Here is a 17552-nt window from a genome sequence, read left to right on the forward strand (position 1 = left end):
TTGTGTATGTAGCTATATTATTATTATGGAGGATCATTCAAACATATGGTCCCTTACCATCAGCCTGAAGTGGTAAATACCAGCAAAACCCATCACACACAATGAAGGATGCTTGAGCCCACCTTTAAAAGTAAACTGACCCAATTTACATTTCCAGAACTAATTCATTAATTGGAATGCAGCTATCCTTTGGTTTTTGCACTTCTTCAAATATTTAGTCTCAAGAAAGTGCCAAAATTTGTATTTTAGGCTCAAGTGGATATAAAAATGTGCATTTTTAATTAAGATGTGTACAAAAAATGCATGTCTGAAAACTTTGTTTTCTTGTGGTGGTGTTTTGTTTTTGTTTTTTTTTAAAACAGAATATTTCAGTAATGGGAAGCACTTTGCATAGGCAATTTGGGCAGGCATATTTTTAGACCAGTCTAAAAATGTTTTTAAATAAATAAGTAAACAAATATTGTGGCATTGGGTACTCATTGGCAAGGGCCTACTTATCAAATAGCACAGCCATGGGGAACCTCCAGTCCATATGCCTAAATCAGGTGTGGCAAGACTCCTAAGCCACACCCACCTGTCCCACATGTGACATCATATGTGATGTCATAGATGACATCATAGTAGCTGATTGGTAGCAGCTGCAGACCCAACTGGGAATGCCTGCACTCAGTTCAATGGCTGCAATGGGCACCAACTGCAAACCCCACTTTGGGCAGGGATCTGCTCTGCTTGAGAGCGCCAGTCGCAGCAGGGCTTTCCTGGGGGAGCTCAGGACCCAGCTCACCAGCTTTATTCTGTTTCCCGCCCCTGAAATAGCTTGTGAAAAGTTAGGAATAAACATATTTGTATTTAAGGTCCCACAGGCAAGCATATCTACTCTTCTGAGCTCTGTATCTCCTTTTAGTAGCATCCATAGCTGTCAACCTTCCCTTTTTTTGCGGGAAATTCCCTTATTTCAGCGCCGTTTCCCACTGCTTCCCGCTACTATCCCGGATTGTTAGATATTGTGAGATAGTAGACTATCTCTGGGACAGGTGAGACTGCTGATCCCTTATTTTCAAATCTGAAAGTTGACAGTGATGGTAGCATCAGACTGTTCTTTTCATGACGCAAGCTCATTTTGAGCAGGAATGTCAAATTTTCTTGAACAATTGAGGAGTTGATAGGATTAGTTAGGGTTTAAACAAAAGGGAAAATAATAATTGGCTTTTATTGGGGGAGGGGTAATCGGGGTGTAAATTAAGGTTACCAGATGTCCCCGTTTCTCGGGGACAGTCCCCAGATTTACAAATCAGTCCCCATACAAAATCCATTGAAGCCGAAAACTGTCCCCAGATTCATTGACAAAAAAATCTGGTAACCTAGTGTAAATGTAAAAATTGGTTTACCTTTTCTTACCTTGCCCCCTCAGACTCTGAAATTCCTACTGCTATTGCCCTAGCAGTCTTGCACTTTGCCAAGACTCTCTTTTTAAAAGCTGGCATTGCTGTGAAAACTCACGCTTATTGGATATCTGCCTTCTTATTTGGCACGCGTTTGCTTAATCGGTCTATTTAAAAAACAACGCGATGATTGCGTTTCTGAATTAAAGTGGTAATTTTAAGAAACAACAAACAGGGGTGAGGAGCCTGTGGCCAAATTTCCATCCTCCCTGACCATTGTCTACATTCTGCACCTCGCAAGCCACGATAGGTCAATTCTGCAACCCGTTGCTGGAAATTTGGTTCTCTCTGGGGTGATACAATTGCCTTTGGACTGTAACAGGTCCCATGACTGTGTCCCCACATACACAAAATGTACGTCTGCATACAAAACTAGCATATCAGCGAGAAGGGCTCTGTAGCCTAGTTTTCTGCCTGATATTCTGGCTTTCTGTCTGGTCAGATACAGATATGTATGGGCAGTTTTTTACATGAGAATCAGGGCACAGATTTATCACCTCAGTGAGAAACAGGCCAAAGTGGGGAAACAGGATTAAATAGGAGCTCCACTGTGAACTTATTCAAACCTCTCCTATAGTTTCCCAGAAGCAAATGCATCATTTGCCAGATAGGAAAACTGTCAAAGGAATGGGAAGAGAATGAGAAGATTAAAGTCAGATTTCACTGTGAAAAGTGGAAAGGGTGGGGATCTCCTCCTCACGCATCTCAAAAAAGCTTTTTCTTGTGCCAGTGATTTGGCCTGCAGTGGCCTCACCCCCACCATTAAGTAGATTTGCCACGTTCTGATAACTTTTGATCTGTGGCTCTTTGTCAGGAATTACGGGGTGCCATTAGATTGTTCTGTTACTGTACAATACTGTCCAGCTGCGTTGGACTGCAAGCTTGGATTCAGTCTCACATTTCTCACTGTGCAACTCTGAGCAACTCGTTTACATTTCCTTACAAACCTTTCCGCTTTTGGAAAATGGGAACGAAACCAATTTAGCACTTCCAGAAAGGTTTTTTTAAAAAACAAAAAACAATAATAATAATAAAGTGTGTTGAGTTTACTTAAATAACCAGCTTTGCAAAACTCTTCTGGCTGATCCAGGGATAAGGGTCTGTGTGTGGGCTAAGATCTGCTAATTCATGGCAGACTGCTGCATCTTTTCTCAGCCTCAGATCGCGACAACTTTGACCCTTTCGTACTCACTTTGTTGACAAATGGGATGGGATCCAACACTGTAGAACCAACCTTCCCAGTCGGAGCAGTAGCTATCTTTTCCACAGGCCACTCAGAGCTTTTTCCGAGCTGGAGATGGAAGGGGAAAGTTGCACATCTCTGGTGCCATCAGTTAGTTTTGCACTTGCATCCTCTTCCCCGTTTCCTGAGCAGCCCTATTAACGCACCTGTGCTTCCTTTCCAGTGGCAGAATCCTGTATAAGGATATGTACACATTAGTACGGGTGATCTCGCCTCCTCTGGGCCTGGGAGAGAACTGCCCCTACAGGGTGGCGTACAAGGTTTGCCTCCCGATCCCCAGCCACAACCCGGCAATGGGAACATCCTGTTAAACCCCTCCTTCCCGACCCTCTGCTCTGCCACCACTGCTCCTCATCAGGCATTGCTTTAACCTGAGTTTAAAGAGATCCACACCCTTTCAGAACCAGCAGCTGTTGGGGCCAGGAAGGGATGGGGGGCGGGGAGAAGGCTTTGGTTTGTCTGCCTAAGCTGCAAATTCATTCTGGTCCTCTAAAGGTTTTCCTTCCTTTCTTTTCTTTTGTGGGTTGTGTCTCCTGCGCACGGATAATACACCCGGGAAGCACGACCTTTGCCTCTCGGATCAGAGCCCTCTCTGACGGCACATCTTTTATCTTCCGAGTGGGCATTGCTATTGCTCTTTAACCAGTGCGGCTACAAAAAAATGCAGAAGACAATGCAAGGCAAGGGGTTGAGGGACAAAAAGCAAAGCGAGGAGGACATGGGGAGAAAGATGTCATCACCAGAGACTCGGTTGTGAAGGTGTTACAGTTTTAAGCACAGGAGCTCTAGTTATTGAATCTTGCACTGTTTCTGACCCTCCAGAGTAATGCCATTGGGGTTCAGGATGTATCTCCCAACAGTGCTATTCAGTTTGCCAGACTCAACATCCTGATTTATGCCCAGCTCTTGGTGACATCTGCTGTAGCCTGAGGGCTCATACAGCTCACTACTCCTCAGCCAAAAAGTTTTAAAACCCCATTCAACAAAGAAAACTAGCGTGTCAGATGATAGAAGGCTAATCTAGAAGAACCCTTGCCCCCAATATTTAATTTTCTATGTGGAAGGAATATTATTATTTTTTTGTATGAAAGAACATTCTATCTCCCATGCAGTCTGAAGTGATGCAGACTGACATCTCAGTAAGACCTAGGCCCTAATGAAAGTTTATTTGAAAGCACTGCCCATTGTGGGTACCTCTATTTTACACACACACACACACACACACACACGTGTGTCAAATTCTTTTTTTTTTGACCTGACAGATTGTTGGAAAGCATTTAGACTGTTCTTATATTTTTGCAAATTACAAGCTCTGATCGCTTGTAGTTCTTGCGAGCTTTGGCTGTCTATTCTTTGCAACCAAGTAGTTGGCAGTAAACAATGGTTTCAACCTTCATTATGCCAAGGGGAAAAAAACCTCAGTTTAGATGAGGACTAGGATTAAATTTTGTTCCGTCGCTTGTAGTTGAGTAAGCTTCAAAATAAATAAATAAAAATGCAATCTAAGTTGTCATCTCCATAAGAGAAGCTGCAAAAGAACCTCAGATTCGTGCATTATTCTTTTGCCAATTCCAAAACTCCTTCTTGAAACCCACTCCCGATGATTTCTATTGTGATTTAACAAATGACAGCCAAGATGGGTTAACCTTACAGAATAATTAGCTCTGTAAGTTTAGCAAGTGTTCAGCCTCCACATAAATACGTCACTGATTATTTTCCTGGTGACATTATGGTGTAATATACTCTTATTACACATGTGCTAGGGTGAATCGTTTTGTCTAAAATAAGACATAAGCTGTAGTGTATAAGCAAAAGCAACAACTTTTGGCACTGGTATAAACAGCTGTCTGTAATACTGTTGAGCAGTGTAAATGGAGCCCCTCTGCAGCCCTAAAAAGTAAACAAACCAGTCATTCTTAGTTTCCTTTTGCTTTTTTGTTTTTAGGGCTTTTTGCAGCCCTAAAAAGTAAACAAACCAGTCATTCTTTATTTCCTTTTGCTTTTAAGTCCTCTTCACCATTGCATTCTAGGGCTAAAGATGTCTAAGAAACAGCATCTGCCGTTCACTTGACACATCACCCAGTAATGTTGAGGTTGTTTAGGAAGCCCTTGTCCGAGACATATTTCACTCTTTCCTTGGTCTGAAATCTGCCACAGGTACAGTACAATCGTTCCACCACATTCGGAACAAATAGGCTTCTACTTCAGTGTGTCCCTTTTAATAAAGAGCTGTTTCAAGAGACATGGTTTTGAGAAACCTTGCCTTTGATATAGTACAGGAATTGCCGCTCATGGGGCAATGTGCTTCACAAATCACAACTATGCATCTTTGCAATACGTTAGTGTTTAGGATCGTCCTTCATGCATTAGGAAGAACTTCCTGACAGTAAGAGCTGTTTGACAGTGGAATTTGCTGCCAAGGAGTGTGGTGGAGTCTCCTTTGGAGGTCTTTAAGCAGAGGCTTGACAACCATATGTCAGGAGTGCTCTGATGGTGTTTCCTGCTTGGCAGGGGGTTGGACTCGATGGCCCTTGTGGTCTCTTCCAACTCTATGATTCTATGATTCTATGATTCATGGTTCTTGCACTGCTTCCCAGGGTGAGGGAAGAACATGTGGTACCAGCCCATATTCTCTTTTTGCACCAGATGCCTGGGTCTTAAAACGCATCTTTCTTTCTTTCTTTCTTTTTTAAAAAGATATTTATTAGAGTTTAAGTATTACAAAAAAAAGAAAAAAGAAATACAAGCAATAAACAATTACAAAACCTCAAAAACAAAAGGAAATACAATAATACAAAACATCAACAGTACATCAAAACATTAAAAAAAGAAAAAAAACCAGAAACATTTAAAAAACACACACCTTTAAAAAAAAATAGAAGGAAAAAAAGAAGAAAAAAGAACAAAAAAAAGACCCCGTATTTTCATATCCTTATCTTTCATTTGCTTATTTCCTCGACTTCCTCACACCTCCTTTTTTGTATTCTAGTTCAATTGATTGTTCCAGCAAGTCCTTCCCTCTTTCTCAAATTTAGTTCCATAATTTATCTTAACGCAATTTAACCTTAAGTTAAATTAAGTTAACCTCTCTCATAGCTAAATCAAATCTTTTGTTGCCTTTCTGTACTCATGCAGTTCAGTTTCAGAAAACATTAAAACTTACTGCATTCCATGGTTGACACTCACAACCAATAGTGAGTTTACAGAACTGCCTTTTGATCATGGAGAGATAATAGAAATCATGTAGGTTTTCTCCCAACTTGGCAGCAACAGCAAGAACAATTGGTTGCTGTTGTTGTTGTTTAGTCATGTCCGACTCTTCGTGACCCCATGGACCAGAGCATGCCAGGCACTCCTGTCTTCCACTGCCTCCCGCAGTTTGGTCAAACTCATGCTGGTAGCTTCGAGAACACTATCCAATCATCTCATCCTCTGTCGTCCTCTTCTCCTTGTGCCCTCCATCTTTCCCAACATCAGGGTCTTTTCCAGGGAGTCTTCTCTTCTCATGAGATGGCCAACGTATTGGAGCCTCAGCTTCAGGATCTGTCCTTCCAGTGAGCACTCAGGGCTGATTTCCTTCAGAATGGATCGGTTTGATCTTCTTGCAGTCCATGGGACTCTCAAGAGTCTCCTCCAGCACCATAATTCAAAAGCATCAATTCTTCAGCGATCAGCCTTCTTTATGGTCCAGCTCTCACTTCCATACATCACTACTGGGAAAACCATAGCTTTAGCTATACGGACCTTTGCTGGAAGGTGATGTCTCTGCTTTTTAAGATGCTGTCTAGGTTTGTCATTGCTTTTCTCCCAAGAAGCAGGCGTCTTTTAATTTCATGGCTGCTGTCACCATCTGCAGTGATCATGGAGACCAAGAATGTAAAATCTCTCACTGCCTCCATTTCTTCCCCTTCTATTTGCCAGGAGGTGATGGGACCAGTGGTCATGATCTTCGTTTTTTTGATGTTGAGCTTCAAACCATATTTTGCGCTCTCCTCTTTCACCCTCATTAAAAGGTTCTTTAATTCCTCCTCACTTTCTGCCATCAATGTTGTGTCATCTGCATATCTGAGGTTGTTGATATTTCTTCCGGCAATCTTAATTCCGGCTAGGGATTCAATCGGTTACAGTCATCAAAAGATCATTGGGCAAGTTGACAGTTACGTGTATAGCATTTACTGTGTACAGGACCAAGGCTTGGCCAGATTTTCACTGGCATTTGGCTTTTCTAACATTTTGAAAGAAAAAGGCTTTTATCCAAATACTTGCCGTTTTTCTATAGTCATGAAAATCCAATTGCCCTTAGTTTTCAACTTCACTTGTTCCACGGTTGTTTGCCATCTCTGTCCCCACAATGTCCTGTCCTTCTGTTTCTCACAAGATTTTACTGCAAGGTCTCAGAGCTATGATTTAGTTCATTGCTCACCACAAAATTATATATAATTCCCAATTTGAAATGTTTCGCTCAGGGCTACAGACCTAATATCTGGGGGAGGGAGAAGTAAATCAGATTTGAAAGTATCTGTCTTACTTTGAAACTAGCAGTTTTTAGGGAGGGAGAGCATTTCAAGGCCTGTCCTTGGATAAAAACAGCAACAAGCAAAGCCCCACTTGAATGTAGAAGTTCCCGTAAAAACTGTTTTCATGATGCACAAGCCACCAGAAGGACTGCCTAGACATGTTAAATAAAGGGCCCATGTTTAAAATGGGGGAAGGTGGACATTATGAGGAAACTGAGACAACAGCATACAAATGATCAAGTACAAGACAAACAAAAAACAAGAAAACAAGAAATTAAGAGACTTGAGAGTACCATGGACTGCAAGAAGATCAAACCTATTCATTCTGAAGGAAATCAGCCCTCAGTGCTCACTGGAAGGACAGATCCTGAAGCTGAGGCTCCAGTACTTTGGCCACCTCATGAGAAGAGTAGACTCGCTGGAAAAGACCCTGATGTTGGGAAAGATGGAGGGCACAAGGAGAAGGGGATGACTGAGGACAAGATGGTTGGACAGTGTTCTTGAAGCTACTAACATGCGTTTGACCAAACTGCAGGAGGCAGTGGAAGACAGGGTCACAAAGTGTCGGGCATGACTAAATGACTAACCAACAACGAATGACCTCTACAAATAATACAGTTAATGTAGATGTAGCTCTTAATGTGCTCATATTTGTTTAGTTCAAAGATAAAAGAAAGGCCTTTGGAGCAAGTTCAAAGACCTGACTTAGGAAGTAGGAGGCAAGTTCCCAGTAGCAGAAGTTCCCAGTGTCTCTTTCTGGGAACAGAGGAGAAATGCCTAGCTTTCCACTTTGAGAAGCCCTTTCTAAGCACCTTGGGATAGCTTTCTCCTGCATCATTCCTTCTTTCTCTATCTGTCTGTCTGTCTGTCTCATCTGCAAGCTAGTAAGAGCATCCATGATGAGAATAGGGAGAAGTGGTCTTTATTCTTCTTCTCCACTGATCCCCATACTTAGAACCACAGAACCACAGCATTGTAGAGTTTCAAGGGACCCTGAGGGTCATCTAGTCCAAGCCCCTGCAATGCAAGAATATCAACTGAAGCATCCATAATAGATGGCCATCCGATCTCTGCTTAAAAACATCCATGGAAGGAGAGTCTACCACCTCACAAGGGAGACTGTTCCACTGTCAAACAGCTTTTACAGTCAGAAAGTTCTTCCTGACGCTTAGTCAGAATCTCCTTTCTGTAACTTGAAGCCATTGGCTCAGGTCCTACTCTCCAGAGCAGGAAAAAACCAATCATGTTCCCTCTTCCAAGTGACAGCCATTTAGATATTTGAAGATGGCTATCGCATCTTCTCTCAGTCTCCTGGGGAAAAACCATACCCAACTGCCTCAACCGTTCTTCATAAGGTTTGGTTTCTAGACCCTTGATCATCTTGGTTGCCTTCCTCTGCACAATATCCTTCTTAAATTGTGATGCCCAGAACTGAACACAGTACTCCAGGTGTGCTCTGACCAAGGCAGAATAGCATGGTACTTTTACTTCCTTGGATCTGGACACTAGACTTCTGTTGATACAACCTAGAATAGCATTAGCTTTTTTTTGCTCCTGCATCACACTGTTGCCTCATGTTAAGCTTGTGGTCCACCAAGACCCCTAGATCCTTTTCACATGTACTACTAGTAAGCCAGGTATCCCCATCCTATATTTGTGCATCTGTTTTTTCCTATCTAAGTGCAGAACCTTACATTTGTCCCTGTGGTTAGGTTGGGCTCAGTCCTTCAATCTGTTGAGTACATATCGTGTCCCGATTCTGTCTTCAGTGGTATTAGATGCACCTCCCATCTGCGGTGTCATCCGCAAATTTGTTGAGCATCTTCTCAATTCCTTCATCCAAGTCGTTTATAGAGACGTTGAACAACAACTAGCCCTGGGCGCGTGACACTTTTTCCCAGGAAGATGAGGAGGAGCTTAAAGATTCCGAACAAAGCCCCCAAGTCAGTAGTTGTGCCTTTTCTACTGGAAGTCCACATAGCTGTTCTCCTCTCCATGAAACTCTTATGCATAGGCTGATGAGACGCTGCAATGAGAAAGTTACAAAATAGGGAGTACTAGCCAGGGAGTAGATTCAGGTAGGTAGCCGTGTTGGTCTGGCACAGTCAAAATATATTAAAAAATTAAAAATTGTCCACTAGCACCTTAGAGACCAACTAAGTTTGTTCTTGGAGCAAACTTGAGGGCCAGTGTGGTGTAGTGGTTAAGAGCGGTTGACTCATAATCTGGTGAACCGGGTTCGATTCCCTGCTCCTTCAAATGCAGCTGCTGGGTGACCTTGGGCTAGTCACACTTCTCTGAAGTCTCTCAGCCCCACTCACCTCACAGAGTGTTTGTTGTGGGGGAGGAAGGGAAAGGAGATTGGTAGCCGCTTTGAGACTCCTTAGGGTAGTGATAAAGAGGGATATCAAATCCAAACTCTTCTTCTTCTTCTTGGTATAAGCTTTTGTGTGCACGCACACTTCTTCAGATAGCCAGGGGGTGTCCTTTACGGTTACTTTAGAATGCGGGGAGCACAAATGAACCCTGAACCTCAGAAGGCCAAAACAGCTGCCTCTGCCAAGACTCTTTAAACTCCAACCAGGTGAAAATTGAAGCCGCATGTGAGAAAGAACCGGGGGGCGGGAAGAGCATGGCATGTAGAATTTTCTTCCTGCTTTTCTTTTCTTAGCCACTTAGCATGCCTTTGCACCAGCGCATGGTGGGAAAGTTCTCCATCCCCAGGGCTGGATGGAAGCAAAAGAAACACATTCCTTTGAGCCTGGTTCACTACCCTCCTATGCAAGGTGATGCTTTCCGGTTGCATAGGCACTGCCAGAGGCGGGCGGTACATGCCACTTCAGCCACGGGTTATGCCACAACGTGAATCTCAGGGCAGGACTTGGTGAGGAAGAACGCAGGTTCTGCCAACAGCTCAGGTCCTGCTCATTCTCTGACATCTGCACCACCATATCCTGAATAACCCTTTGTTGGAGTGTTGTGTATCTTGATTTATATACCACTTGCACACAGCCCTGGGAACGAGGTGGGGCAATGGCACGACACCTGCAAGGGGAAACCGGCCGTAAGAAACCAACGCCAGCCAATATGTATGGGAAGGCTGGCAAAACACGCCGGTGCCATTCTTGGGTCTGTGTGAGGGTCGATATAAATCCACATCAGCACAGGCTGTCATGTATGATTTGCATTGATTAATGGGTTTCCTGTTCTTTTCCTGTTTTGTCTGTTCTTTTCTCTCTTCTGTTCCCTGTGTTCTGTTTTGTTTGGGGGCATTTTTGGGGTCTCTGGGAATGCCTTGTTTTTCTTCCTTTCGTTCCTCTGCATCTTCCTCCCTTTCCCGTTGTCCTCTTTCCCCTCCATGACCAGTGGCCGTATCCATTACACTGAGATGTATGAAATGCTGACTCTCATGTCCCCACCACTAGGCCTCGGGAAGAGATGTCCCTCCAAAGTTGCTTATAAGGTAGAACAAACCCTTCTTTCCTTTATGGGCTGCTGGTCAGTGAGAAATGGGGGACGCATTAGCATGGGATGGGAGTGCGGGTGGCTGACCGTATTGGGGGGGGGGAGGAAGGACTATTTGTTTTTTTATGGCTACCGAATGCTCACAAACCATTAAGTACTGGTCTGCTTGCACACTACGAAATACTTACCTGCCACACAAGGTGTGATACTCTGCAATGGAAGCATGGCTGTTATAGGAGAGGAATGTATGTAATGTCAGTGTAACTAAAGTGAGCCTGAAAGCTAAGGTGATCCCTTTTCAGCGTAGGAGACACACAGTGGTCATCTTTAATATAACTCCTGGAGATAAAAATGTAGTTACTGTAATGCAGGCATAGTCAAACTCGGCCCTCCAGATGTTTCGGGACTACAACTCCCATCATCCCTAGCTAGCAGGAGCAGCAGTCAGGGACGATGGGAGTTGTAGTCCCAAAACATCTGGAGGGCCGAGTTTGCCTATGCCGGCTTTAATGTAATGGAGGAGGAATCTCTGGAATTAAGCTCTTGCAAATACCGTATTTTTCCGTGTATAAGACTAGGTTTCCCCCCTTAAAAATAATATCAAAAATTAGGGGGTGTCTTATACACAGCTACATCTCCCCCATTTTCTTAAATCTGAGTCCCCCAAAATAGGGGGTGTCTTATAGATGGGGGCGTCTTTTATAGACGGAAAAATACAGTAATTTTTAGCTAGTACGTGCAGTTATTATGCTGTCGGTTCCGAAAGACAGAGAGATTCGCAATAAAGTATGAGAGGCTTTGGATTACTGATAGAGCAAATGTTTTGCATGGAGAGGATACCGGTTCCATCTGCCCCCTCCGATTCAAAGCACCGTGGGATCTGAGATCATAGAAACCCACTGTCATACAGAGTGAATGTTACTGGGTCAATGTGCCAGGGGACCTGACTCCATAAAAGGTTTACACAAATCCTTCTGTGTGTTGAAAGACTGTGTGGAAGAGCTCACATCACCACGAGGTCTAGGCAGGCCCACTTCTGCCACGCTCCCTCCACATCTCTGTGTTTAACAGATGTCAGAAGGCATTTTATATGCATACAGGTGTACATGAGCAGAAATCCTCCAAGCAAGTAAGGACCCTGCTCAACTGTTTCATCTGCACCTACTTAGAACACCTTCTGCCATCTGATGGGTGGATGTGTTTTTCAGCACATTTATGAGGCATTTATGTTAACTCTCTGAAAATAAGTCAGCTTGCAGCAAGATGGTTCGTCATATTAGAAGAAGTTCTGATTATGCAACGTTCATTAAGCAATTTAGGGCTGTGGTCCTCAGCATGCTTGCATGGGAATAAGCCCTGTCAAGCTCATTGGGACTTAATTCTGAATGTATATGCATAGCAAGAAGGTGAGAACCTGCAGCCTTCCAGATTTGTTCCCGTCAGCCCCAGCTAGCTTGACCAATGAACAGAGATGATAGGAACTGTAGTCCCACAACATCTGGAGAGCCACAGATTCCCCACCTCTGGTGAGTAGCATTGCATAGCTGTTGGCATCCATCTGTCTCGAGTGACAATGGAGTGCGTCTCCAGGGGTGAAGTCAAACTGCAAGAGAATCACAGCGTCTGCTGTGGCTGCAGAGACCGGTAACTTGTCACTGCTGCCTCCCGTCGCGTTTCCCAGTACGTTTCCAAGCACAATTCAAAGTGTTGGGGCTGACCTTTAAAGCCCTAAACAGCCCAGTATACCTGAAGGAGCATCTCCACCCCCATCGTTCAACCTGGACACTGAGGTCCAGCGCTGAGGGCCTTCTGGCAGTTCCCTCACTGCGAGAAGTAAGGTTACAGGGAACCAGGCAGAGGGCCTTCTCGGTGGTGGCGCCCGCCCTGTGGAACGCCCTCCCACCAGATGTCAAAGGAAAAAACAACTACCAGACTTTTAGAAGACATCTGAAGGCAGCCCTCTTTAGGGAAGCTTTTAATGTTTAACAGACCACTGCATTTTAATATTTTGTTGGAAGCTGGCCAGAGTGGCTGGGGAAACCCAGCCAGATGGGCGCGGTATAAATATTATTGTTGTTGTTGTTGTTGTTGTAGTTGTTGTTGTTGTTGTTGTTGTTGTTATTCTGCTGCATTAGCAGCACTGAAGTGACCTCTCTAGGGTACAAGCCTGGACAGTGAGTATGGAGGTCCTGGGCTGCCCAGAAGACAAGACCCCCCTCTCGGCCTCACTGATGTTGTCCAAAGGAAAGCAGAGCAATACATTTGGCACTGGCTTGGTTGCAGGAGTTGCCAGAAGGAGGCGCACAAGACATCATCCAAATGTCTTAGGGACTCCGCTCCAGATTTCTGCAGGGTTTACTCCTTAACCTCTTCCTCTCCCAAAGATGTCTGGCAAGGCAGCAACTATCTGCCTGATAGAGTTGAAAACTGAAACTTTCCAGAACATGACCCTTCCAGCTCTCCCATTCTATGATAACCAGCTAGCTCAATAAAATATACCGTCTTTTACAGTCCTGAATGGAATATATTTAGTTCCCTTGTGTTGGGCCATATGGAAAACTAACTGTAAAGATTATAGGCAATCACTCTAAAACCGTGCAGCTCAGTCTGTGTTGACTAATGGAAAGACAAGGAAGGAAGGCTGAAGGCTGTAGAAGGAGCATGGAATATTCACCAAGCTGAATTGTCTTCAGTGGAGCTCATGACTTAACAGTTGCATGGTGCACTCATTCAGCCTAGATGGCCAGAAACACCCTCCTCTGAAGCTGAGCCAGAAAGGGTGATGTGATGTTCGGAGTGCTGTGGTTGACTGCATTAAGCAGCATTCCTTCAATCCGTGTTAGTAACAGAAGGAATTTGCAGACCAGGTTCTTGGAGGCCATGATCCGGTGAGAGAATGCACCATTCTGGAAATTCTGGCATCCTGTGTGCATTCTGTGACAGGGTTGTAGCCAAAGCTTCAGGACTTAGACACGTTTGAGTTCAGATTGTACAAGAGAGCTGAAAATATATCCTTTAGCCATTCAGATTTGCCAGTCTGTGGCATTATCCAGGATTTTAGCTTCTGTTCACAGCAGCGCTTACTCGCACTCACACTCACCTGTTTCTAGAAGCACACAAGGGGGGGGGGGAGAGAACTTATTGCACAAATGGAAGCATGTTTACTACTTTTGATCCTGAATTTCACCTAGTGGTTTTGGGTCGATGGTGGCTCCGAAAAGACCAGAACGAGGTTGGGTGAATAGGTGTGGCAGGGGGAGCACAGAACGATATACAAAGCAGTCTGTACACTCTGGGAAGTGGATTTGGCCATTTCACTCTCCCCTCCTGGGGGTAAAAGGAGCATGACCTACCCACTCCTGCCTTGGTCATCCGTTTTTCTTCATTTGCACCCGCTCTTTCTCTCTCTTTCCTCCCGCTTCAGACTGGAGATGAGTTCAAGCCATTGCATGGGCAATCACATGCTGCAAGCATAATCTTTCTTCTGAAATAAATTAAACGCAAACTCAAAAAGGGGGCGCCAGGATGTAGCTGGGTAGCAAATTTATCACAGAGAGGCCTGAGTTTGTATCCTGGGATGCAAGATTCAACAAAATCGGGGGAGGGGGCAAGAGACAAAATGGCTCTGAAAAAGATGGAGATACAGATCCCGTGGGGCTGTCTCTCCTTTGCAAAGTCCTAATTCTTGCTCCAAGTCAGTAAAACGACATGTAGGCTTGACAAGATGAATAAAAATGGCAAAAGACAGCAAGCAGGCACACTGGGGGGGGGGCGTGATACCAGCTGGGGGGGATGGAGGGGGCGATCCTTGCCCTCCTTTTTGGCTATCCTACTTGATGCATTCTAAGCCCCCTTTTCTCGTGTCTCCCTGATACGTTTTTCGATATTGTTTTCTGCCTGCTTCCCCCCACCCCCGCTTCCCCACCCCCACTCTCTTGTGCAGAGGCTGGTCCTGATGAATATGCCGGTGGCCGAGGACAACACCGTCCATTTCTCCTCCACCTTGATGGCGCTCATTCGAACAGCTTTGGACATTAAGATTGCTAAAGGTAAAGCAGCGGGGGCAGGCGGCTGAGATGGAACAGCCAAAGGGGCCAGTGCTTGGGAATCTTGCCAATCGTCCAACGCCTGAGAATTCTGCAGGGGGAAAAAAGCTGTTTAGGCAGTCTACTCCACATCCCTCATGCTTCAGAAATGGTTGGGTGAATATAAAGGCTGTGTACAAGCTGTACCTGTAAAGTACATGGCCTCCCGCAAAGAATCATGGGAAGTGTAGTTTGCCCACCACCGAGCTACAGTTCTGAGCATCCTTAACCAGAGACGTAGCAAGGTCAGGTGGTACCCGGTGTGGAAAATTTATTGTCCCTTCCCACCCCCACCCCCCCACATTCAAACTATTAAAAGATGGAAAAATAAGATACTTACAGTCGCAAGTGTTATTTTCTGGTTTATTTACTGAACATTATGAGCATAAGCAGCTTTGGCTTAGCAGCCCAGGAGGTCGTCCACGTGTGCCCCGGAACCCAGGCACTGTTGGCCGGCCACCTCGGCCTCCGCAGGCCACCTCAGTGGCCCAAAAAACCCAACTGCTGCTGGCGGGGGGCTAAGGAATTCAGCCTCAGCAGCATCAGCCTTTGCCTTGCCTTTGCCGTGGCTCCAGCCGATTGGCCAGCTGGGTTTGGGGCGGGACGAAGGTCCCTAGGCAAGGAGGGTGGCATCCGGGACCCAGGAAGCCCCGCCCACCTCCCAGAGAGGAGCTTCAATAAGTTTATTTTTAAAATACTTATTTTTTCCAGTTTGACACTCCCCTCAGCGGTGGCACCCGGGGCAACCCGCCCCTACCGCACCCCCCTTCCTACGCCACTGTCTTTAACAAACCACAGTCCCCAGAATTATTTATGTGCTTTAAATGTGTGGTATGTACACACCCAAGCACGACGTTTTAAGAGCGGCAAAGTACATTCCCTGCCCCTGTGACATACCCACCTTTTTTTCAGCCCTGGGACAAGCACCAATAAATCAGTTCTCCAGATATTCAGCATAAATTAGGAACACACTGGCCCTTTTTCTCTTATAGATGTGATGGATGCCTATTGCCTTGCCACTTCCTGCAAGCGCTGAAATAGTGGGGCATCTGTCTTCCCATGTTTAGGGATATTCGCAAAGCTTTTGCTTAGCTTCTCCCAGGGCCTCACAACTTTTCCATTCTTAATCTGACCTAAAAACTACTGACACTGAAAGCAGGAGGCTGGTGACAGCAGGTCTGTGTGGGATGGCTTTAGGATCAGAGTCTGAATGGAGCCACCAGGATCAGCTCTTTGGGATTAACAGAAGGCTTGTGTGGGTTGCAGTAGGCCTGGTATCTTAAATGAGGGACTGGCAGTGTGTATAATAAGATAATTTTGAAAGGTGTATGTAGGACTTATGTAGGGGGGAAGTAGATTTCCTGCATTATCGACACCAATGTGTCTTAATTCCCAACCATTTGAATTTTACTTGCAACTCTGAAAGAACTGTTGGTTTTGATACCTGTTGCAGCTTTCTGAAGCTTTCCTGTATGTGAAAGGATCTAATCTGGAGGGGGGGGAAGACATTTCTGCCCTGCAGGTTGGGAGGTGGAAATTAGTTTTGGCAGGGATGCCGGGACTTGACATCTGCAGAGCTAAACTTGCCAGACTGTTGCTAAATGAAGACAAGTTACTGTCAGGAGCTCATCCTACACTCAAGTAGGACCCTGGCAGAGACACATGCCCGACTGGCATGTTCTCTCCCTCCTGGTCGATTGTTTGGAAGCTTCAAAAGCTTTCTTAAGCCTGAACATCACAACGACCGATGCCGACAGACACCAGCACATTTAGGGATCCGCAGAGTCTTTGCAGCTTGCGTAACAGACCTCAGCAACTCAGCATTTTGGCTAATCTACTTTATTTACATATAAACACACACGGAGCACTGCAACATGGCTCCCCCTCTCTCTCTAGCATCAGACAGCAAAGAGACAGAACAAAGGACAATAGTCCCACTTCACGGAACACAGTAACACAAACATCCTGTCTCCGCCACTTCCCACTCTGTGGAGTCAAAACATATACCGTCATATGATAGACAATAATCCCATGACTGCAATCATGGAGCAGGAATTCTAACAGTTACCATGTCCTTGTGCCCGCAGTCTCACAATGGGAGGGAAAATGGGAACTGTGTCAAACCCTGATGCCAGAAGTCCATTCATTTTGGCTGACCTTGGTACCCAATTAGAATCTGTGGGTGTCTCTCTCCCAGGAACATAAGGGCCGAGTGAGACGTCTGATTTTGGGTGTCATTGAAGAATAATACATTTTTTAGCTATTTAATTTGTTGTTCCAGGGAGAGGTGCTTCTGAGATTCTCTGCTTCTCGTGCCAAAATAACTTGGCTAACACTGGGTACCTTATCTTGTGGGGTGGGACATTTGTACCTCAAGAAGCAACATGTCTTGGGGTGGCTCTCCACCCTCCTCTTCATCAAGAGAGTCTTGTCTTTGACGCTCTGAGCTTTGGAGGTACCCGAAATCAGTCATGCTGCTTCTGATGCCTCCAAGGCCCAATGTTGACAGCAGAAGCTCTAGATGAAATATACTGTATATGGTTGCCCCTGTGCATTGATGGGCCTCTGTTGATGTTTGCATTCAGTTCTGTACTGAAATCTTCCCTTCTCGGTAATTCTGTATTTCTTCCTGCTGAGGCACTGTGGTATAGTGGACCAGAGGTCTACATTTGGGCCAGGTATTCTGGTGTTTGAATCCTTGTACAGTCATGAGGCTGGCTGTGTGGCCTTTGAGCAAGTCATGTGCTCTCAGCCTCACATATTTCACTGTTGTTGTCAGGATAAAAAATATGAAACACAC

At 45.0% G+C, this 17552-nt stretch overlaps 1 protein-coding gene across 1 annotated transcript in view; it reads left to right on the forward strand.

The window, feature by feature from the left end:
- The window catches only part of CACNA1E (calcium voltage-gated channel subunit alpha1 E), a 434559-nt gene that overhangs the window by 387483 nt on the left and 29524 nt on the right, over positions 1-17552 (forward strand). Inside the window, exons 37-38 of the mRNA XM_081010251.1 lie at positions 2849-2945; positions 14611-14716. Of these exons, the coding sequence (XP_080866377.1) occupies positions 2849-2945; positions 14611-14716 (203 nt within the window). The remainder of the gene's footprint in view (positions 1-2848; positions 2946-14610; positions 14717-17552) is intronic.

Source organism: Podarcis pityusensis (assembly GCF_964106645.2).
Source record: "Podarcis pityusensis genome assembly, chromosome: 6".
In the NCBI taxonomy this organism is placed as follows: domain Eukaryota; kingdom Metazoa; phylum Chordata; class Lepidosauria; order Squamata; family Lacertidae; genus Podarcis; species Podarcis pityusensis.